This window comes from Sceloporus occidentalis, unplaced genomic scaffold (genome assembly GCF_023333645.1).
Source record: "Sceloporus occidentalis isolate IW3139 unplaced genomic scaffold, rSceOcc1.0.p SCAF_100, whole genome shotgun sequence".
Lineage (NCBI taxonomy): Eukaryota > Metazoa > Chordata > Lepidosauria > Squamata > Phrynosomatidae > Sceloporus > Sceloporus occidentalis.
This window is the reverse complement of record NW_028317080.1, coordinates 85,634-110,423: the sequence shown is the minus strand read 5'-3', so window position 1 is coordinate 110,423 and position 24,790 is coordinate 85,634. Positions and strand designations below refer to the sequence as shown.

Genomic DNA, 24,790 nt, shown 5'->3' with positions numbered 1-24,790 from the left:
ATGGGCTCCAGGGCTTCTACTTTGCTGAGGGACGAGGAGATTGAGGAGATTAAGAAAGAAACTGGCTGTAAGTGTCATCTTTCCCTTTATGTTTTCTGTCGCACCGGCCGCTGCATATTCCAGACAGGCATAAAAATGGCGTTGAAATGGCATTCGTTTATAAAGGTCATTATTGTGGTATGGCTGTAAGGTTACCGCTTGTTCCGATAGACAGAGCCGCCTATAACGTCAGTTGTACCGTTTAATTATTTATTAAACTGGCCGCAATGCCTAGATGCGACTTTTTTTTTTTTCTTCAAACTTTATTTATAACATAGGGCCATTTTTTTGCACGTTTGTGTAATGGAACGGAAGAAAATTGTTATTACGTAGTATTATGTAAGTAGTATTGGTGAACGGGATGAAATATGGTCTCTTCTGTTGGTCTCCCAACGTTAAGAGGTTCCAACGTGCTATACGGGGGGGGGGGGGGGACATGGGGTTTGTGTCCCCACACAAAATATTACGGTATTTTAACGTTCCTATTGGCACGATCGTTTTTTTTTTTTCCCCGTGGCCTTTTTGCTTTTTTCTGGATTTTCTGCTTTAATACAGTCAGTAGAAGCGTCTTTGCGTCGCCGTCCAATCCTAATGACGCGGCGTGAGGATGGGGGTCCAAGTGTGTGGCTGCGCAGAGGAGGATGGGGGGCCTCCAAGTGTGTGGCTGCGCAGAGGAGGATGGGGGGGAGGGCCTCCAAGTGTGTGGCTGCGCAGAGGAGTATGGGGGGGCCCCTCCAAGTGAGTGGCTGTGCAGAGGAGGATAGGGGGGCCCTCCAAGTGAGTGGCTGTGCAGAGGAGGATAGGGGGGCCCTCCAAGTGAGTGGCTGTGCAGAGGAGGATAGGGGGGTGCCCTCCAAGTGTGTGGCTGCGCAGAGGAGGATAGGGGGGGTGCCCTCCAAGTGTGTGGCTGTGCAGAGGAGGATAGGGGGGTGCCCGCCAAGTGTGTGGCTGCGCAGAGGAGGATGGGGGGGCCCTCCAAGTGTGTGGCTGCGCAGAGGAGGATGGGGGGAGGGCCTCCAAGTGTGTGGCTGCGCAGAGGAGGATGGGGGGGCCTCCAAGTGTGTGGCTGCGCCGAGGAGGATGGGGGGCCCTCCAAGTGTATGGCTGCGCCGAGGAGGATAGGGGCAGGGCTCCAAGTGTGTGGCTGCGCAGAGGAGGATAGGGGGGCCCTCCAAGTGTGTGGCTGCGCAGAGGAGGATGGGGGGAGGGCCTCCAAGTGGGTGGCTGCGCAGAGGAGGATGGGGGGGGCCTCCAAGTGTGTGGCTGCTCAGAGGAGGATGGGGGGCCCTCCAAGTGTGTGGCTGCGCAGAGAAGGATGGGGGCGCCCTCCAAGTGTATGGCTGCGCCGAGGAGGATAGGGGCTCCAAGTGTGTGGCTGTGCAGAGGAGGATAGGGGGGCCCTCCAAGTGTGTGAATGCAATGAGGAGGATGGGGGGGGCCTCCAAGTGTGTGGCTGCGCAGAGGAGGATGGGGGGGCTCCAAGTGTGTGGCTGCGGTAAGCAGCCCGTGTGCTGGCAGCAGGTCTCCATATTTAAATTATATTAAATATATTTATACATTTTCTTGATTTACTTGAACACAAATTTGCGGCTGTTGTAACATTTTTGTGGTGCTCATGTTTAGATGTAATTTACTGTACCCTTGCAAGTCCCATTTTTTTTTTTGTTTTCTTTAGAACAAGAAGGGCTTTTAGTTTAGAAATACCCAAAGTTTTTTGTATGTTATAGGTCAATCAGGGGCGTACCTAGAGTATTTGGCACCTGGGGCGGATCCTGTATGTGGCACCCCCCCCCACACACACACACTTTAAAACTGCATAGCTTATACCGTTATATACCGGCGCAGACACTGAAGGTGGTACAGCATAACACTTACTGTTATCATTATATACTGAGGCAGACATTGACGGTGGTACAGCATAACACTTATCACTATATACTGAGGCAGAAATTGACGGTGGTACAGCATAACACCTATCACTATATACTGAGGCAGACATTGACGGTTGTACAGCATAACACCTACCACTATATACTGAGGCAGACAATGACGGTGGTACAACATAACACCTATCACTATATACTGAGGCACACATTGACGGTGGTACAGCGTAATCCCTATCACTATACATTGAGCCAGACATTGACAATAGTGCAGCATAACTCCTATCACTATATACTAAGCCAAACATTGATGTGGTGTAGGCCTACCACTTCATTAGTAGTATGGATGCACCGAAACGAATTCTGGACTGAAACCGAAAATGCAGCATTTACCTGGCCGAAACCGAATATGACCCCCCTCTCCCACCATAAAAAAAAAATCTAACACTTTTATTTAAAGTAAGTAACACACCAAAATAGGACAAAACAATTAAATAACAATATTAATAAATATATATATATAAATATATATATATATATATAATTAACAGCAATCACATTTCTATCATGCCAGGCATACCCAGATTCCAGGATGTACTCGCAGACTTGGCATGATAGGAGTATGATTGCCCTATCTATCCCGTTTCACTCCCTTCTCCCTATCTACCCCCTCCTATCTACCCTCTCCCCCTTTGAAGTTCACTTACCTTTCAGGAGTCCTGCGGTGGGGGTGCAAGGACTCTGTCTCCCAGCTCTGCCACTGTATGGAACAGTATAGAGTGATGGGAGTTATGATGTACTACAGCATAATTATATAATGAAAAATACATTGGAAATGGTACAGCATAACACCCATCACTCTCACACACCAACCAATCCGCGCACACACCAACCAATCCGCGCACACACCAACCAATCCGCGCACACACCAACCAATCCGCGCACACACCAATCCACTCTCACTCACTGAATGCTTTCCTACCTTTCCTCTTTTCTCCTTACAGCTTCTTTTCCTCCTCTTCGCTCCTCTTCTTCAGTTCTTCTGTCTTCTTCCGGTTCAGTGGGCGCGGCTTCAGTGTTCTGTGCTGGGATCTGGCAACAAATCCCGGCGCACAGCAGCTGTTGCCGCGCGGATCGCAAGGGAGCGGTACCGGAGGTCTTTAACAGACCTCCGGCTCCCTTGAGTGATTTTAAGCCGGGTTCAAGGGTTGAACCCGGTTTAAAATCACTCAAGGGAGCCGGAGGTCTGTTAAAGACCTCCGGTACCGCTCCCTTGCGAGCCTGCTCCTCCAGCGGCGGACATTACTGTCCGTCTCTGGAGTGGTGCCAGGTGCCGGCAAGTTGGCACCCCCCTGATGAGCGGCACCTGGTGCGGACCGCCCCCCCCCCCCCTGCCCCCCGCTAGGTACGCTACTGAGGTCAATAAATAACAAGTAGCATTTTTCAAAACTGGTTGTTTTGCCCCTTGTGCTATTTAGGAAGTCTTTGAAGCCAATACGTGTTTGGAAATTAACTTTCCATGCACCCATTTTAACACCAGCCTCTGTCAAAGTTTGCAGTAGTGTGTTTTGGTTTTTTTTGTTTGTTTGTTTTTCTATGAGCAACTGCTAAAATTAGCAGTGTATCTTTCCAAAAATGCTTGCTAATATTTCGGATACCTATGGGCTGTCTACATTTAAAAAATAGATGAATGTAATAACTGGGGTAAATTGAATTTGTCTGGTTCAAAGATGTTCTAAATAGGGCATAGGTGCAGACTGACCAAATGGCAAAATTAGGGCTGCAACTATTATTTCATAATCGACTAGTTGGCAGATCATTTTTTCAATTAATCGGATTAGAAAAAATTTAAATTTTTCATTTATTTAAAATAATTTAATAAACGGTGTTAAAAACATGCAGGAGAAAAAACTTTGAGAATTATGCATTTCTTATTTTTATTTCTCAACCTGCCCCCCAGTTATGCACATCTGAGCCCCCCAGATATGCCTTAAAAGCCACAGATATGCCCCTCTACCCCCCTGATATGCCTTATAACCCCCTATATGCCACTGTGCCCCCCAGTATGATATTAATTCATCCCTGAAGTACAATTTGTGCAAAAAAAAAAATACCAAAAAACTTACTGCCACAAACGTGGCAAAGGCTGGTAGTAGAATCTTATGCATGAATAGGGTTAAAATACAAGCATTTGAAATACCCTGGGGTGTCCTAGTTTTTAAAAATATATGGTTTGATGGGGTAAATTGAGTTAGCTGGCTTCAAAGATGTTTCAAAGAGGAGATGGAGGCAGAATGACCAGATCTGGGGAAAAAAGGTTTGGAAATCGTAAAACGCTACTTTTATTATTGCCCTATAACTTACAAAAACAGCAAAAAAAAACCAACATAAAAACAATATATTTAGCTAGGTTTTTTACTTGCTTTTGTAGGTGAGTAAAAGATTTTTCAAGTAAGTCATGAAAGGATTTGTTTTTTTCCCTTCAAATGTTCACCATTTTATTTATTTTTTTATCGTAAATAAGATATGATCAAAATAACAGTATCTGAAGAAAGCCTATATTGTCCTTAAAAAAAAAACCAAAAAACCCAAAAAACAATATATAACTTGTGTGGGTACACCAAATAGGTGAGGAGAAAATTACACCAAAAGTGCTAAAACAGCCTCAGTCCCAAAGGGTACAAAAAGAAAAGATAAGCCCGGTCCTTAAGGGGTTAAATGTGGCATGTGTCATGGGATGCAAGTTTTGCCACCTGGTTCTTTGTGAGGGCTTATTGTGAAGTGAAAATGTCTTAGGGCAGGGGTGTCCAGGTTTTTTCTGCAGTGGGCCACGTAATCAGAATTGTATACGTGCGAGGGCCGCGCTCATTTTTCACTGTGAGAAAATATGGCTTTTAATAAGATATGCAGATTAAAATAAAGTAAATGACACAAAACCTTTACTTTTCCTCTCACTGATTTCTGGGCCTAGAAAGTTTTGTGACTACAAATTCAGGATTCTGGATAAATAAAAATGAAATAGTTCTATTTATTTTAGGGATGCACCGAAATGAAAATTCTGGACCAAAACCGAAAATTCAGGGTTCACTTAAACGAAACCGAAAATGACCACCCCCTCACCTTTAAAAATTATTTAAAAAAAATCCCACACTTTTAATAAAAGTAAGTTACACACCAAAATTGTACAAAAAAATTATATATTATGATTAACAGCAATACCCAGATTCCAGCATGTACTGGTTGGCTGGGCATGCTAGGAGTGCTGTCAACAATCATATATAAATTAATAGTTACTGTATTTTTTGTCCAATTTTAGTGTGTTAACACACCACAATTGGACAAAAAAAAATCAACAATATGACTTGGCATGATAGGAGTGTGATTGCTAACAGCAAACACACTCTTTTTGTACCCAGGCAACCAGTAAATGCCGGAACCTAGGCATGATGGGACTGTGACTGCTGTTAGCAGTCACACTCCTATCATCCCAAGTCAGCCAGTACATGCTGGTAAAGGGTGGCTGTAAGTGCAGACCCCATACTGCTGGCAGCATCAATACACAAGGGGGGCAGCTAGCCAGGTTTCAGAAGTACTGGCTGACTTGGCATGATAGGAGTGTGATTGCTAACAGCAAACACACTTTTTATACCCAGACAACCAGTAAATGCTGGAACCTAGGCATTATGGGACTGTGATTGCTGTTAGCAATCACACTCCTATCATCCCAAGTCAGCCAGTACATGCTGGTACAGGGTGGCTGTAAGTGCAGACCCCATACTGCTGGCAGCATCAGTACACAAGGGGGCAGCTAGTCAGGTTTCAGCATGTACTGGCTGACTTAGCATGATAGGAGTGTGATTGCTAACAGCAATCACAGTCCCATCATGCCTAGGTTCCAGCACTTACACATCCATGCTATCACGCACACATATTCATTCATTCAGATTCATTCCCTCAATCACGCATACTCAAACACCCTCCCCCACCCCCTTACCTGCACTACAGCTCTCGATGCCGCTCACAGACTTCAGTAGGGGGCGTGGCCTCCCGCTTACTCCGTGCAGGAAATAGACCCTCCCACAAGTAAGCAGCAGGGCTCTTGTGATCCTGGCTGCCGATCTCACGCGGGCCGCACCACGAGGGCCACATGTTGGACGCCCCTGTCTTAGGGTGAGGGCTCAGCACAAGACAGACCACGCACACTGCAATTGTAACACTTACATGTATGCGTAGCCACTTCTGTCTCTAGGTGAACTAACATAATTTTGAGCCAATTGTTTTGCTTTTCAAGTTATTTTTTGTTCTAAACAGAGCTTTACCCCACCTTTTTAATTCTGATTTATATTTTTTTTGTCTTTGTTCAGTTTCTCACAGCCAGATAACTCGCCTGTATAGCCGTTTCACAAGCCTTGACAAAGGAGAAAATGGGACGTTAAGGTGACCTTTTTTTTGTCTCCTTCTGTACCTCTCCTCTTACAACCTCTTATCAACACCTTTCATTCCATAAACAGAACTAACAAAAAAAGTTGCACGTTAACATTATTAAAATGTATTCTGACTGTGTTTGTGCAGTAGTTTTATATGATTCTATTGCTGTTCGCCCACATAAATATCTTCCTTATGTTCCAGGGGGTCACATAGTATCCTATAGGGTAGTGCTTTTTAATAATCGTGGCTTAATGGGTTTGGGGGTAGTGAATGTAGCACTTAGGGTAAACTTTTATTTTCCCGCTGTTATCCGTGCAATATGAATAGAGATCCCTCCGGTGACTTCTATGCAAGTGATGTTTCAGTGACATCACTTACCTCACTTTATATTTTTTGTATATATATATATATGAGTGTGTGTTTATGTATGCATATTATATTTTAATTAAAACTAAACGTGGCCAAAGGGAGACGCATTTCACATCCCTGCGATTTCCCCCTACACTGATCTTCTATCATGTCTCCATAGACTTGCATTGGACATTGCAGGTTTTCATCTGCCAGTAGGGGAGCAATCAGGTATCCCAGCAGGCTCTAGATGAGCGGTGTCCCAAGTTTTTTTTCTGGAGTGGGACACTTCATTAGAAATATATGTGGGGGTGCTCATTTTTGTACTAAGAAAATATGGCCTTTAGCTTAGTAATGCATATTACCGTATTTGAGACGACTTATAAGACGACCCCCCAAATCTGAATATTAATTTAGGAAAAAAAGAAAAAGTCTGAATATAAGACGACCCTATAGGAAAAAAGTTTTACCAGTAAATGTTAATTCATCTAAACTATTTTTTTTAAATAAAAGCTGATTGAGAAAAATATTTTGGTTTTATTTCCTTCTATTTTCCAACCTGACCCCCAGTTATGCACATCTGCCCCAGAAATGCCTTATACCCCCTATATGCCACTGTGCCTCATGATATGCCTTTTAACCTTCTAAATGCCAATGTGCCCCATGATATGCCCCTATGTGCCACTCTGCCTCCAGAAATGCCTTATACCCCTATATGCCACTCTGGCATTTAGAGGGTTAAAAGGCATATTATGGGGAAGAGTGGCATATAGGGAGGTTTAAGGCATTCAGGAGGCAGAGTGGCGTATAGAGGGTTAAAAAGGGATTTCTGGGGGCAGAGTGGCATTAAGGGGGTTAAAAGGCATTTCACAGAGCACTCTGCCTCCAGAAATGCCTTATGTCCTCCATTTAACACTCCCCGCCCCCCTCCCCCCAAACTTACCGGTGCTTCTGACTTCCCTGTCATGTACCCGGGGCAGCGTGTAGATCCCACGCACTTACGCTGCAGCCGGAAGGAGGCGTGGCTTGCAGCGGGGGTTGTCTGCGTCCATCGCGCAGACCTTCCTCGGCTGTCAGAGATCAGAGTTCCCCGGCACCGGTGCAGGGGACTCTGATCTCTGACAGCCGAGGAAGGTCTGCGCGATGGACGCAGACAACCCCCGCTGCTAGCCACGCCTCCTTCCTGCTGCAGTGGAAGTTGTCTACGTGAATCGTGTAGACATTTACACGCTGCCCCAGCTACACACCGGGGACTCAGAAGTACCGGTAAGTGGGGCGGGGGGGGGGGGGGGACAGGAGGATCCAGGTCCCCTGCAGCTGCGGGGGATCTGGATCTTAGTCTTAGTCAGACCTATTTGAGGTCTGATTATAAGACGACCCCGATTATAAGACGAGGGGTATTTTTCAGCGCCTTATAATCGAGCAAATACGGTAACCCCTTCAATCCCATGAGTGTTTGGTACCTTAAAGCCCGGAGCAATTTTGCCATTTTTGCGGTATGTCGATTCAGCGATTTATTCTCCTTTCCTGTGAATAGTGTACCCTTGTAAACTATATATTGTGTTTTAAATGAGAGATAGAGCTTTCTTTTGGTACCATAGTTAAATGATTAGCGGAAAATTAAGGATGAGAAATTTAGTAAAAACTAGCAGAAATTAGAAAAACTATTTTTTTAGTTCCTATGGCTTCTCACTCTCCTCCCTGCGATTTCCCCCTGCACAGGTCAGCCTTGCGTAGAGATCAGTGTCTGTGCTTCGTCAGAGATTGAATATCCCAGCAGGGTCTGGACAGGCCCTGCAGGGGATATCCTGTCCTCTGATGAACTTCTGGGTGATGTCAGCAGTGATGCGACCCGGAAGGGTCTGCTGTCAGCCTGGGGTTTACCCAGCCACGGCTATGCAACTCTGGTACGGCTACTGCATGGACTATTCCTAGGGACGTTTCTGATGCTTTCGCTCAGTGTCCTGACGTCGGATGAAGTCGCTTTTGGAACGTAACATCCTCTAACTCTGATCTCTCTCTCCATTGGTTCAGTAAACCACTGTATTGCTATGCTACAGTGCCACCGAGGTACCTGACAAGCAGTGTTTTCCTACTGTCTTCAACGCTAGCTCCGCTTGACGATTGAAGTCTTGTTTTCATGGTTGCGATGGGTAGGAGAAAGCAGTGTCTGAGCACGGGTCGTTCCTGTCTCAAGTAGAATTTAGAGAAACTTGTTGTAGACCCCTTATTTGTTTAGTGTATTTCTATAGAGTCTTCTTTAAGACTATAGAAAGTGTTATAACAGGGGAAAAGCCCAACCTGTCCTTGATAATACGACATAATTTGAGTACACTACGTTGTGGTAGAACAAATATGGTGAAAAGGCTGTTTGGTTAGGGGCGTAAAAAAAAACCCATAGTCATTAAGGGTTGATTACTCATAAACTGATCCCATCCATTATCTTTGTATAAAAGGTGCTCTTAGGTAAAGGAGAGGTAGCAACCACAGTTTTAGTTGTTAATGTCTTTCTCAACCTAGATTGATCTGCTTCAGTTTCTGTTTGAACCAGTTGTTTCTTGTAAATAGTTAAAAATTAACCTGTACAAAATAATGTAACCTTACAGGTAAACATGACGTGCATTAGACATCAGATTTCCAGCTCATGAGCATTGCATTTTATGTTGTCCTCGTGTTTGTGGCTAAAACAGCTACCACTCTAATGGGAAGGCTTTCAACAAGATTTTGGTGTATAACTATGGGAATTTGTTCACATTCAGGCAAAAGAGCATTAATCTGTGTCTCCCTAAGCTTTAACTTTTATTGGGCAGTTTGACCAATTTTATGAAGCTTTATGGTTCCATTAACTAAGTGCCAAACTTTTAGTAGCTGCAGAAATACATTTTAAGGCCAAAGACCTCCTACACTTGTTTAAACAGAACTATATGTTAATAAGTAACTCGAGTAGAAGTCTTTATTGTATTTACCAGGAACAATTCTAATTAGCTAGTCAAAAGTAGATAAGAACTAATACAACGTTGTAAAACATGGTTAATATTTGGCAAACAAAACTAGCGTTTTAACTATTGGCCGTTGAGACATTTTGTCAGATTGAATTTGAATTTTTTCTTTGGAACTTTAGTCAAATAGGGTCAGTTGACTATTCTTACCCCCCTCCCCATCAACCTCATGAACGCTGAGGATATGATCTCTCATTCCCTTCATTACTATCTAACTCTTGCATCATGGGACAAGGTATGGAATATAAAGGGGAAAAAATTGTTTATACTGTTAACTGCATCCCCCTGCCACTCCATGTTTGTAACTTCCTTACAGAACGCTAAATAAGCTACTGCTCCTACTTAATTTAATTTTAGTTACCCAGTCAAATGGTAGGTTCGTTTTGCAAGATCTCCCTGCAGGAAACCTGTAGTATTGCAAACAATTTACATTCAGATATTTAACAGACCTTTCTTCTAACATGGTTTCAGTTAATTTGACAGACGGCTGCTAATATTTTTGTAGTACTACCACAAAAAATTGCTGGACTCCAAAATTGCCGGAATCGGTTGCCAGTTTAGTAACTTTTGCGGTCATATAGATGGGGCCGGATTGGGAAAAAAAAGCAGCCCTGGAAACATTTGGAGACCAACCCAATATAGTTTATCTCGCGGTCGAGCTCTTATACCCACACGCACCCCTTATACATATCGAGTCACGCTATTTGCCATACAAAGAAATAACTGTAAAACCTTCTTTTTATCACAGTATTTGTATTAAAATGCCAGAAAGCAAAAGTGTTAAAATGCCCTAATAAATTAAATACATTACACATAATGCTACTGCAAACATTCTTAGATGGAAAAAGTTTCAGTCTCTTCCGCTTTTGCTGTTAGGCAAGTGCTGTTGACGATTATATATAATTAACAATTTCAGTTGTCATCTCTCGCCATTGGCCTTCAGGGATGAAAAGGTGATACTGTAAGGCTAGGTTTCCACTTGGGTTTTTGTCCTGCGTTTTTTTTCTTGATGAAAAACGCCAAGAAAACTGCCACTGCATTTTCCTGCGTTTTGGCGTTTTTTTCTGGAGTTTTTTCTGGCGTTTTAGCCGTTCTGTGGAAATTGCTTTTTTTGACCTTAGGCAGTTTTTCCAGCCTTTACAAGTTATTAGTTTCACCCAGCTAAAAGGGATTAGGATAAATGGCAAGTATCTGCCCCCTGATGTCATTTACTTGGTAGAGTTCTACTTAAACGCCCCGGCGGACCCTTTTGTCACTTTTCTGTGGTTTGTAAGGCATGCTTTATTCCGAATGTCTGCTCCTCTAGGAAGATTGGCCCCAAATGATGGTGCAAATTGTTTGCTGTTGCTTTTGGCACGCAGGATCCAGTTGATGCGTTGCGTATGTTTGTTTGTAATGGCATGTTTGTTCCAAATGGTGTAGACTTCAATATGAACTTTGTTTTGTGTGAAACTGTTTGTTTCCAGCCTATTTCTCGTAGTTCACACAGATACTGGGTCCATCCTCTGCATTGTAACTGTGGAAACAACGCCATAAAAAACGCCAAGGCAATAAACCCACATGGCTTTTTCATGGCGTTTTTTCTCTCCCATAGACTTCTATTGGAGAAAAACGCCAAGATTTCCTTGCAAAAAACGCCAGAGTGTCAACATGCTGCGATTTTGAAAAACTGCCACAGAGCCCAAAAAAGCAGAAAAACGCCAAAGAGGACTGAAAAAACGCCGAACAGAAAAACGCCAAGTGGATATGGCATTCTGCGATTTCCTATTGAAGAACAGCTAACATCTGGCTGCAACGTTTTTTCACTAAAAAAACGCCAGGTGGCGCTATTGGCGTTTTTATGGGCGTTTTTAGCAAAAAAAAAAGTGGAAACCTAGCCTAAGGATTAACACATCTACATCGTTGACCCCCCTCCATTTAGGAGTTCTGGAAGTGTAATATTTTGTCTTGCGTTTATGTTTCTGCAGACATGTTTAACTGTTGAAACATGTCTGCAGAAACATAAACATAAATGTGTTTAATGGTTTTCACAATATATTTAGTGGTAGTTTGTTGGAAGTGTGGTTGCTGTTAAAGGCTAGGTTAGGGAGCATGCCACCAAAAATCTGAAAGTCCTCTGCAATTTATTTAATGATGTGCATTCTCTCCAAAATTGCATTATCTTGTAGCTGTTTTAAATATGTTTCAATTGTGTTCTCAATTTACATAATTCCTAGACTTCTTCTCCGTGCTGTGATGCAATTATCTCCAATTTTTTTCCTAAATCCTTTCCCTCTCCACATACTTCTAACACTGACCTAATGTACAGCCCACTCTCCCCATTTTTATTTAATGTGTTTATTGCATTGTAGTCGTGAAGACTTCCAAAGGATACCAGAGCTAGCAATCAATCCTCTCGGAGACCGCATAATCAATGCATTTTTCATTGATGGGTAGGTAACCTCTACTTTGCATTTGGCTTTGTCTTCATTTGCTGTGCATTTTGAAACATTTTGGTGTGGGTGACATATGTCAAGTGCTCATAATTCTAGTCTGTTGGCAATGCCATTAGAAGCCAGAAATAGTCATGCTGCTTCATCAATAGACAAACAGCCAAGCCCCAGTCTGCATCTTTTTATCTTATGTGCAATAGCCACAAATGGCTAAATTGCCCCATTTTGAAGTGGGGTTGGCTTGTTCTGAGAAACCAATGAGTTGAAGGGAATCTTGATGGCATACTGGCCCACGTATGTCTGGAGGAAGAATTAGAGCATTAGAAACTTACCCCAAATAATATTTAATAATGGTTGTAAAGTCAAAGAAATTATGCTCTTAATTGAAGAAAAAGGTTTTGCATATTGCAAACATTATAAATCTCCTGCTTCCCAAAGCATGCCATCCTCACTGATCCATCATTGGCTCATGCATTAAAATAACAGGAAAACAGGAACAGAGAATGTGTGGTACCCTGTAACTTATGGCCATTATTGGTATCTAGCCCTGATGCCTGTTCCTCTCTGCTTCTGCTTTTACACAAAAAAAAAAATAGGGATGCGCTGATTATATCAGTGACCAAAACCACACTTTTATTAAATGCAAGTAACACACCAAAATTGGTCAGAAAAAATAAATAACGATTATATACACACAGTGGGGCAAAAAAGTATTTAGTCAGCCACCAATTTTGCAAGTTCTCCCACTTACAAAGATGAGAGAGGCCTGTCATTTTCACCATAGGTACACTTCAACTATGAGAGACAGAATGAGACAACAAAGTCCATAAATCACATTTTCTGATTTTTAAAGAATTTATTTGCAAATTATGGTGGAAAATAAGTATTTGGTCAATAACAAAAGTTCATATCAATACTTTGTTATATACCCTTTGTTGGCAATGACAGAGGTCAAACGTTTTCTGTAAGTCTTCACAAGGTTTTCACACACTGTTGCTGGTATTTTGGACCATTCCTCCATGCAGATTTCCTCTAGAGCAGTGATGTTTTGGGGCTGTCGCTGGGCAACACGGACTTTCAACTCCCTCCAAAGGTTTTTTACGGGGTTGAGATCTAGAGACTGGCTAGGCCACTCCAGGACCTTGAAATGCTTCTTACGAAGCCACTCCTTCGTTGCCCGGGCGGAGTGTTTGGGATCATTGTCATGCTGAAAGACCCAGTCACGTTTCATCTTCAATGCCCTTGCTGATGGAAGGAGGTTTCCATTCAAAATCTCACGATACATGGCCCCATTCATTCTTTCCTTTACACCAGACCTGGGCAAAGCACGGCCCGCGGGCCACATCCGGCCCGCTGAATAGCTCGGACCGGCCCGCAAAGAGTGTCCTGGTGACTCACCAATGAGTCCGGTGTCCCCCCCCGCCCCGGTCACTTACCTTAAACTCCTGTGTTGGAAGCGTTTGTCTCGGGTGCCGGCGCTTTACGCTGGGCGCCGGCATATGACGTCAGACGCCGGCGATCAGCAGTGAAGCGCCGGCACTTGAGACAAACGCCTCACGCTTCCAACACAGGAGTTTAAGGTAAGTGACCGGGGCGGGGGGGGGAGATCCTGAGAAGGGGGGGTTAGGGAGTTAGAGGGGAGATACTGAGAAGGGGGGGTTAGGGAGTTAGAGGGGAGATACTGAGAAGGGGGGTTAGGGAGGGAGGTCTTACTGTGTGTGTGTGTATCTTACTGTGTCTGTGTGTGTCTCACTGTGTCTGTGTGTGTCTCACTGTGTCTGTGTGTGTCTCACTGTGTCTGTGTGTGTCTCACTGTGTCTGTGTGTGTCTCACTGTGTCTGTGTGTGTCTCACTGTGTCTGTGTGTGTCTTACTGTGTCTGTGTGTGTCTTACTGCGTGTGTCTTACTGTGTTCATAGCTTATTCAGTTATTGTAATAAATATTTTAGCCCATTTTTTAGCTCAAAATATTTTTTCCTTTTTTTTCTCCTCTAAAATCTAGGTGCGTCTTATCAGCAGGTGCGTCTTATAGAGCGAAAAATACGGTATGCACTCCGAAGCCTTGTTCATTTTGTTCACTTCTGTGCTGTGCTAATAGTTATTCAGGCCTTACTTATTCAAGCACCTCTACCAATGACGTAGGCTTGAATAACGTTATTAAACAGCACATAAGTTAACAAAATGGACAAGGCTTCGGAGTTTGTAGTTTGTAGAGGTCTGGCCCTCTAAAACCATTCCAATTTCTCATGTGGCCCCATGGGAAAATTAATTGCCCACCCCTGCTTTACACGGATCAGTCGTCCTGATCTTTGGATGCAACTCAGCATTCTTTCTACCAAAAAGTTCTACCTTGGTTTCATCTGACCATATGACATTCGCCCAATCCTCTTTTGGATCATCCAAATGCTCTCTAGCAAACTTCAGACGTGTCCGGACATGTACTGGTTTAAGCAGGGGGACACATCTGGCACTGCATGATTTGAGTCCCTGGCGGCGTAGTGTGTTACTGATGGTAGCCTTTGTTACTTTGGTCCCAGCTCTCTGCAGGTCATTCACTAGGTCCCCCCATGTGGTTCTGGGATTTTTGCTCACCATTCTTGTGATCATTTTGACACCACAGGGTGAGATCTTGCGTGGAGCCCCAGATCGAGGGAGATTATCAGTGGTCCTGTATGTCTTCCGTTTTTGAATAATTGCTCCCACACCAAGCTGCTTGCCTATTGCAGATTCAGTCTTCCCAGCCTGGTGCAGGTCTACAATTATGTTTCTGGTGTCCTTCGACAGCTCTTTGGTCTTGGCCATAGTGGGGTTTGGAGTGTGACTGTTTGAGGTTGTGGACAGGTGTCTTTTTATACTGATAACAAGTTCAAACAGGTGCCATTAATACAGGTAACGAGTGGAGGACAGAGGAGACTCTTAACCCCTTGATGACAATTGCCAGTCCGGGCACGTCACGGAAAAACATGTTGTTAACGTCAAATGACGTGCCAGGACCGTCATTTGTTAAAACGGGTAAAAAAAAATCAATCCTTGATCGACTTTTTTTTTTTTTTTTTTTACCCAAACGGCGTTGCTGTAATGCCTTGACCTCGAGGCATTCAGCAATGCCACGATCGGCATAAGGGGCCATGTCTGGCCCCTCCCCGGGGCGTCAACATCCGCCATACAATGTATGGTGGCGGACGCCCGTTTCAAAAGCGCTTAGGAGGCGATCAACGATCACCTCCTAAACTTAAATGGTGTCGCTGGAATGGAGGCATCCAGCGACACCAAACACTTACCTTAGGATGGACTGTGACCGCTCCGGAGAGCGGTCACAGCCGCAGCTGCCGGTGATCTTCGCTATCAGCAAGATGGCGGCGGCCCGGGAAAAAAAACCAATAAAGATGAAAAAGTTTGCTAGAGGGTCTCCAGACCCTCTAGAGAACTCTGGCTCCACTTGCAGGTTGAATACAGGTACTGCATTCAACCATGCAAGTCAATGGAGCCCAGCTTTCTAATCACAGTGTGATTAGTAAAAATAAATTAAAAAATAAAATACAAATAATTAGAAAAAAATAGTAAAAAAAAAACAGTACAATGTAAAAATTATTTCCCTCTGATGTCACTATCAGGGGAACCTTCAAGTTGAAAAAAAATGTTAAAAATGTTTTAAAAAAGGCAAAAAAAATTTAAAATATATATAAAATATATTTTTGTGAGCAAGTCCTAAAATTAGCACATTAGCTTAAAACAATTCTCGCATGGAAAGAGTTAAAATACTGGCATAATAAATTCCCATGGGGTGTCTACTATAATGTATGATTTGATGGGGTAAATTGAATTGAAATGTCCCAATTAACACGGGGGGGAAGGATGGCCACACATCTAATTTCCAATTAGAAAAATGCACACGTACCAAATGTGGCCTTTTAGTTCCGCCAAAAAATGACAAACCCATGCATGTGGGGTATCACTGTACTCAGGAGATGTTGCTGAACACACATTGGGGTGTCGTGTGACAGCGGCATATACCAGGAGCTGTAAATTAAAAAGTAGGTGTGTGTGGGAAAAATACACACAAAAGAATACTACTGCAAACTTTGAAAAAATGCAGGTGGTAAAATGTGTGCATGCAAAGAGTTAAAATACCCTATGGTGTCTAGTTTTCAAAAATATATGGTTTTGTTGGGCACACTGAAATGGCCCGGCTCAAAGATGTATATGACATATACGAGAACTTTTTAATTCATACCTGAAGTAAAATGTGTGTGACAAAACAAATGCAAAAAAATGACTATCACAAAGTTTGACAAAGACTGGTGGTAGATATGGTGCATGGAAAGAGTTAAAAGCATTTGAAATACCCTGGGGTGTCTAGTTTTCAAAAATATATGGCTTTATTGGGCATACTGAAATGGCCCAGCTCAAAGATGTACCAAATAGGGCATGGGCAGTGGATCCCCAAATGCCAAACTTCAACATTGAAAATGCGCATGCCCCAAATGTGGCCCTTTTGCCCCCAAACAGCCAGGCAAAATCATTCATGTGAGGTATCGCTGTACTCAGGAGATGTTGCTAAACACATATTGGGGTGTTTTATGATAGTGACATATACCAGAACCTGTTTATTCATACCTAAAGTAAAATGTGTGTGTGAAAAAACAAGTGCAAAAAAAATTACTACCATAAAGTTTGACAGAGGCTGATGGTAGAATTAGTGCTTGGAAAGGGTTAAAATACTAGCATTTGGAATACCCTGGGCTGTCTAGTTTTCAAAAATATATGACTTGATGGGGTAAATTGCATTGGCCGGCTTCAAAGATACCCGAAATGGCACATGGAGGGAAGAATTACCAGATTTGGAAAAAATGGCTTTGAAATAGCAAAACGCTACCTGTACTTATTGCCCCATAATGTGTAGAAAAAAGCAAAAAAACATAAAAACATTGGGTATTTCTAAACTCAGGACAAAATAGTAGAATCTATTTAGCAGGTTTTTTCATTACCTTTTATAGATGAGTAAAAGATTTTTCAACTAAAAGTTAAAAACAGTAATTATTTTCTAAATTTTTCACCATATTTTATACTTTTTTTAATAGTAAATAATATGATACAATCAAAACAATGTCATCTAATGAAAGCCCTTCTTGTCCTGAAAAAAACAATATCTAATGTGTGGGTTCAGTAAACGGGAAAGTAGAAAATTACAACTAAACACGAGCAGCACAGAAATGTTAAAACGGCCATTGTCACGAAGGGTACAAAAAGTAAAATCAGCCTTTGTCACGAAGGGGTTAAAGATGTTACAGGTCTGTGAGAGCCAGATATCTTGCTTGTTTGTAGGTGACCAAATACTTATTTTACCGAGGAATTTACCAATGAATTCATTAGAAATCCTACAATGTGATTTCCTATATTCTTTCCCCCTATTCTGTCTCTCATAGTTGAAGTGTACCTATGGTGAAAATTACAGGCTTTCATCTTTTTAAGTGGGAGAACTTGCACAATTGGTGGCTGACTAAATACTTTTTTTGCCCCACTGTATATATATAGATATATATATGATTAAAAGCAATCACACTCCTATCGTGCCCAGGCAACCAATACATGCCAGAACCTGGCCATGATAGGAGTGTGATTGTTTAACAGCAATTTATATTTTTTTTTTCTGTCAAATGTTGGAGTTGAGAAGTGTGGCTATTTTTATTTTTTTTTTGTTTTAAAGGTGTGTGTGTGGGGGGGGTCTTTTTCAGTTTCGGCTAAGTGAATCCTGAATTTTCGGTTTCGGTCTAGAATTTTCATTTCGGTGCTTCTTTGCTCTAACTTTAGGTGGGTGCATCATCCAGCTAAAGCAGTTTCAGATGTGTGGGGGCTTAAATCTGTATTGCATTTTTCATTAAAGTGCGCTGTATTATATTATTCAATATATGTTATAATATTCAATATTTATCACGTAACTATTCCTGTGTTTGGCTCAGGCAAATATTTCAGTTTTGTTGAATGTTTTGGGTGGGGACCATCCAAGCGCCATGGAATCTACAGGGGCTTTGGAACTAATTTTCTTTCTTCCTTTCTTTCAGTGAAGATCAGGTGAACTTCCGTGGTTTCATGAGAACATTAGCGCATTTTCGACCTATAGAAGACAATGAGAAGTCGAAAGATACAAGTAACCTAGAACCACTAAACAGTCGAAACAACAAGCTGCTGTGTAAGACAGGGCAAAAGCTTTTTTCAGCCAGTGCTTATTTCTTACCATATATATTTAGAAAGCATTGTACAAGTTAATGGTGTTTATGTACAGTCATGTGAAAAAGTTATTGTTTTACCATCAGTCTCTTACATCTTTGGAGTAATTTTGGCCCACTCTTCTTTACAATGTTGCTTCAGTTCATTTAAGTGTGCGAGCGTTTGTTAATGCACAACTCTAAAGGTCCCACCAGAGCATTTCAATCCATGTTGAGATCTGGATTTTGACTGGGCCACTGCAACACCTTTGTCATGCAAAATGCCTGTGTTTAAACTGTTATCTTGCACAAATAAGAAAACTAGTTTTTCTTGGTCCACATCCCGCTATAAATGTTATCTGGAGCCCTGGCCAGACCCTATCATAAAATCAGTAGGGCAGGAAGAGCATGCAAGCAGGGCATCTTGAGGGGATACCAGTTGTCCTGTCCTGGGTGTCATAAACTTACAGGGGACTCTGCACCTAGCAAATTCAGGTATGATTTCAGAGAGCAGTTTCCATAGTAAAATCATGACATGAAGCTCTGTTTTTTTGTGTCTTAAGTGTGTCCTTCAGAATGACATCAAAGATGGCAGAAGGGTATTAAACCAGGCCTGAGAAATAAGAATAGGTCACCTTGCTATCGAGTAGGTGCTTGGGATCATTGTACTGTCACATGACCCAATTTCGGCCAAGCTTTAGCTGTCCGACCAATGATTTAACATTTCACTCTAGAATACTTTGGTATATAGAGGAGTTGGTGGTTGACCCAATGACTGCAAGGTTTCCAGGTCCTGCGGCTGCAAAACAATCCCAAAGCATCACCCTTTTACCACCATGCTTGACAGTTGGTAAATTAAGTGTTTGTGCTTATATGCTGTCTGTTTTTTCTCCAAACGTGTCGCTGTGCGTTATAGCCAAACACCTCCACTTTGGTCTCGTCTGTCCAAACGGCATACCAATGCAAAGTTAGAAAAATAGCTGACTAAACCATTATGCTAATTGCTTTGATGACAAGACATATTTTGCACGATAACTTCCATTATAATTAACCCTCAAATATTACATAAAATAATTAAGGACAAGATCTTTAGTGCTCGGTTATTGGTGTGTGGTTTTGTGAGATGGCTGCAGCAATTGGACGCAATCAAGTAGTAAACTAAGATGCAGTTGTGTATCCTGTATTTATTTTCCCTGTCGTTTCTGGTAGCTGAGTAAACAATAGAGGCTCTGCTTCCAAAAGGAGGGTCATTTTTTTATTTTTTTTTATTTTAACAAGAGTAGTTTTCCAAAGCCCTGCACTGTTGTACTTTTTAAGGTACGGATTGCACCTATTGGTGCCTTCTAGGTTACAGGTCTGGTAAAGCAGAGCTATATCAAATGGTTCACAAAGCGATCTGGAGAATTTGCCCTAGAACATCTGCCAATATACTGACCTGGGAACCTGACACTGTCCATTTTTTGTTTTTCCATACATTTTGCTTTTGTTGGGCTCTTTGGTAAAACACCTGAGGGGGCAGAGATGCTCTGCTCTTGGTCCTTCCAAGGCCAGTGCCCCCACCGCCGTCTGATCTTCCTAGCAGTAAAGAATATCATATCCTGCAACACTGTCTATAAAGGCACACAATGCCTTTATAATGGAGGCTATGCTGAGCTAGCATAGTTATGTAGGGAAAACTAAATTCACGCTAAGTAGACTTTAAGCTTTCTTGAATAGGGGGTGCAATGTTGTAGAAACTGTAAAAGAATCTGCTGTAATTTTCAGGATCAGTAATCGGTTTCTGTAAATATTGCTTCATTTATATTATATAAACTTTTTTCTCCTCCAGTTGCTTTCCGCCTATATGATTTGGACAAAGATGACAAGATCTCTAGGGATGAACTTCTGCAGGTATATTGGAAAGTCTTTTGTCTTGCTGAAAGTGTCTTTTACAAGCTTACACACTGACGCAAAATGAGTATCGCAAACTGATAAGATCTGGTGGCAGAACTAGTGCATGGAAAAGTGTTAAAAGGCAACCATTTGAAATACCCTGGAATGTCTAGTTTTTAAAAATACATGATTTGAATAAGCCGGCTTCAATGACTTCCCAACAAGGACATGGGGACAGGAAGACCAGTCAAAGTACCAAGAAACAACCCGACATGCATGGGTGGCATCCATGTAATCCGGAGATGTTGCTGAACATATATTGTGTTGTTTGACAGTGGCATAGACCAGGAGCTCTAAATTTATACCTGTACAACTTGTATGTGTGGGGGGGTTACTACCACAAACTGCACAAATTCTACCATGAAAAGTGTTAAACTAACATTATAAGAAAAACCCTGGGTGTCTAATTTTAAATAATCCATGGTTTTATGTGATAAATTGAATTGGACAGCTTCAAAGATGTCCCACATAGGACATGGGAACACTATTACCAGATGCGGAAAAATGGTTTTGAAATAGCAAAATACTACTTGGACTGTATTGCTCTATAACTTGCAAAAAAACATAGGGCATTTCTAAACTCTGGACAAATAGTAGAATCTATTTAGCAGGTGTTGTCATTAGTTTTTGTAGATGAGTTTGAAAAAATCCTTCAATGTTTTTAATAGGAAATTAGATAAAAAATATATTAACTTGTGTAGGTACACTAAATAAGAGAGGGGGATATTACAGCTAAATGTGAGCACGGCAAATGTGTTTAAACCGCCTTGGTCATGAAGGGTACGAGGCAAAAAAAAAAAAGAGTCCGGGTGAAGCTTAGCTCTTGTTTTGTTCTGTACTATTTGTTGTCTATAAGCAACATTTTCTTTGTTTACACTGGTATCTTCTCTCCCTCCCACCCCATCCCTACAGGTCTTGCGTATGATGGTTGGCGTTAACATATCTGATGACCAGTTAGGAAGCATTGCTGATCGTACAATTCAGGAGGCGGACCAGGATGGGGATTCTGCTATATCTTTTTTGGAGTTTGTTAAGGTCTGATAATGTGCTAATCTGTACTGTGACTGATAGTTTAAGTCCATCATGTTCACCTTTGAAAAAATAATTTGATCACAATGGAAATGATTGAAGGGCTATGTTAGTCGCTTCAAAATATGTTTCTTTAAATGTTATATGTGGTTTTATGGGGTAGCAACAGTTTCAGATTTGGGATTTATTCAGGGACAAGTGATGGCTTGCTAGAGAGTTGTTTCAGCCCCTTGTCTCCATTCTACATTATGAAGTCATACCCTAAGTGTGCTAGTGCTGCAGAAAGGGCTTGAGTGGCCCTGAGTAAGGCGTAGTTAATCCTGTGATTTCTTAAGCCTCCCTTTATACGGGTCTAGTTCTGCCTTTCACATTGAGGAAACTTGCCAATGCTGACTTCATAAGGAGTGAAACAATTCCATTTGTGAATAAACATCATTGCTGAAACTGTCTGGCATGAATTCCTTTTTGTTTTTTAAGCGGTATCATTCGCTAATATGCTTGAAGCGAGAACTTTGTTGGTTTCCACATTACAATGATCAAATTGAGGTCTTCAAAATGCAGATTTACTTAATTATCCTTGTTTAAAAACATTAACTACAGTCATACCTGGGTTGTGTTAAGATCTATACATTAAACATTTGTTCCTATTTTTTTCTTAGGTTCTGGAAAAGGTTGATGTGGAGCAGAAAATGAGCATCCGATTCCTGCATTGAGACTATCAGAAGTAGACTTTCTAACTAAAATGGTTCATCTTCTTTGCGGAAAACAATTGGTTAATAGAAACACAAAACAAATCCTGAATATGAAAATGTAATAGTTGCAATACTTTAACTATGCTTCTTTGCAGGACACAAACCAATTTTTCCCTGTTGCCTGTTTTATTACATAATACCTACCATAAATTTGGTGCAGTTATACTATGTTACTTTGTGCTTTTAACTTTTAAATATAATACAATCAATTTGGTAGTGTGGCGACATGATAAAGCCATGATGTGTAATTTTTGTAAATTTGTTCAATAAAAAAAAGATCTATGCTTTAATTGTTCTAGTTGTTTTGATATGCGAGTGGTACTGTTAAAACTCAGTTTACTGGCAAATTTCAGAATGCCACACTTTTATATGGGCCTACAGCACACGCACTTTTAAATTGGGCCTCAAAAAGGGAGGTTTCTTTATGCTAAAATGGCAATCTGATTTCTCTCTGGATCACCAAGCTTATTTTTCCTGTCATAGTGGCAGTAATTGTTGGGATATCGTTATTCCTTAGGGACAAGAACCTTTGACATAAGATCTTCGTATTGCGATCAGGTTTTAAGAAGAACATGGCTGGATTATAAATCTCTTACCAGAACCTGGAGGATTTATTGGACACGCATTTCCGGGCCACAGCCAATTGTGTTGCAGACTACCTCGGCAGGTCTCGATGGTCTCAGGCGAACTGGTTTCTAGACCGGAAGTGTTTTCCATCCTGGTTTAAAAGTTGTCTTTCGGAGATCGACCTCCTGGCAACCAGAACAAACAGCAAAGTTCCGTTTTTGCCTCTCTGAACATATTGGACAACCCTCAGGTGTTGAACTATCAGTAACATGAAATTTTGAAATGGCCTACGTTTTTTCCTCCAGTGGCTGTAATACCACGTGTCCTTCTCAAAATTCAAGCAGACAAAGCCAGAGTCTTGGCGATTTTTTTCCATATTGACCAAATCGAAGTTGGTTCTCAGAGCTCAAGCGTATGGCCCTGACATTTTGGGAGCTTACAGTTTCGGCCAAGTTGGTGGGAAAACAAGGACTTTCCTCCTGAAAGCCTTCAGGGGTTCAGATTGACAGCCTGGCTGTTGCAAGGATGGTCCTTAGAGAATGTGGCAATTCCGACAGTATGGCTGATGGCCGACGTGCTGCTTAAATTCGTGGATCTGCTTCCAGAATATATTGTCTGATTTAGAATAAATTCCTGTCCTGGTTGCATTAGTTCCATTCTTGCTCTTAATCATTTTCTCCTGTTGGATTTGGCCTCTGATATACTTTTATAAGATGTTTTTTCAAGGCTGCTACTTTCAGCGACCTATTTTCCATCATGGGATTTGACCTTAGTTCTGCAAGCTCTGTGTTCTGAGCCATTGGAACCTCTGGAAGAAGTCTCCTTAACGCCCATTGACTGGTCAGACACGTCAATCAAAAACCATCACTTAACCGATGACGTGCCTGATACATCATTTCATTAAACAAGCTTAGGAAGTAATCACTGATCACTTTCTTCGGTTAAAGGGTGTTGCTGTAATGTCTCGATCTCGAGGCATTCAGCAACACAGATCGGCATCAGGGGTTTAAAACGAAATTATTTTGCCACTCGCAAGATGGCGGTGCATCCTTTAAAAATAAATAAAGGTTGAATACAGGTACTGCATTCATCCATGCAAGTCAATGGAGCCCAGCTTTCTAAAAAAAAAAAAAATTAGCACTGTATCTTCCCAGAAATCTTGACATGGAAAGAGTTAAAGTAAAAGCATTTCAAATATAGAAGGGGTGTCTAATTTAAGCAGACTGACCAAAATGGGGGGGCGCTCTCTCCAAATGTGGCCTTTTAACCCCAAACACCAGACAAACCCATTTAATGGGTGATATGACTATACTCTGGAGATGTTGCTGAACACATATTGGGGTGGTGTTTGATAGTGATGCATACCTGTAACTATACATTTGTACCCGTATAATTTGTGTGGAAAAAAAATAATTACAACCACAAACTTTGGCAAAGGCTGGTGGTAGAATTATGGGTTAAAATACTAGCATTTAAAATACCTTGGGGTGCCTAGTTTTAAAAAAATATATGGTTTGATGGGGTAAATTGAATTAGCTGGCTTCAAAGATGGCCCTATTAGGACGTGGGGGCGGTAGGACCAGATGTAAAAGTTCCAAATGCGCACAAATCCATACATGGGGGTATCGCTGTACGCGGGAGATGTTGCTGAACACATATTGGGGTCTTGTTTGAAAGTGATGTATACCTGGAGCTGTAAATCCAAACCTGAAGCACAATTTTAGTGATAAAAAAACACAAAATAAATTACTACCAGGTGTCTAGTTTTCAAAAATATATGGTTTGATGGGGTAAATTACTTGGGCCAGCTTGAAAGATAGTGACCAGCTTTGGGAAAAAAATAGCAAAATGCTACTTGTACTTATTTGCAGAAAAAACAAAAAACATAACATTGGGTATTTCTAAACTCAGGACAAATAGAATCTATTTAGCAGGTTTTTTCATTAGCTTTTTTTAGATGAGTAAAAGATTTTTCGGGTAAAATTAAAAAAGTGTTTTTTTAATGGGAAATTAGATATATGATCAAAAAAACGGTATCTGAAGAAAGCCCTTCTTGTCCTGAAAAAAAGAAAATATTACAGCTAAACACGAGCACCGCAAAAGTGTTAAAACAGCCTTGGTCCCAAAGGGTATAAAAAAAAAAACCTGCCTGGTTCTTAAGGGGTTAACTAAATGT

General features: G+C 41.6%; 1 protein-coding gene across 1 annotated transcript; it reads left to right on the top strand.

The window, feature by feature from the left end:
- Window positions 1-22,008, top strand: LOC149284005 (calcineurin B homologous protein 1-like). The gene is made up of 7 exons (XM_089497245.1): window positions 1-67; window positions 6,287-6,359; window positions 12,049-12,129; window positions 18,191-18,318; window positions 20,163-20,224; window positions 21,179-21,301; window positions 21,955-22,008. Exons 1-7 carry the CDS (start codon window positions 1-3, stop codon window positions 22,006-22,008), a joined length of 588 nt encoding a protein of 195 aa, XP_089353371.1.
- The last annotated feature ends 2,782 nt before the right edge of the window (window positions 22,009-24,790 follow it).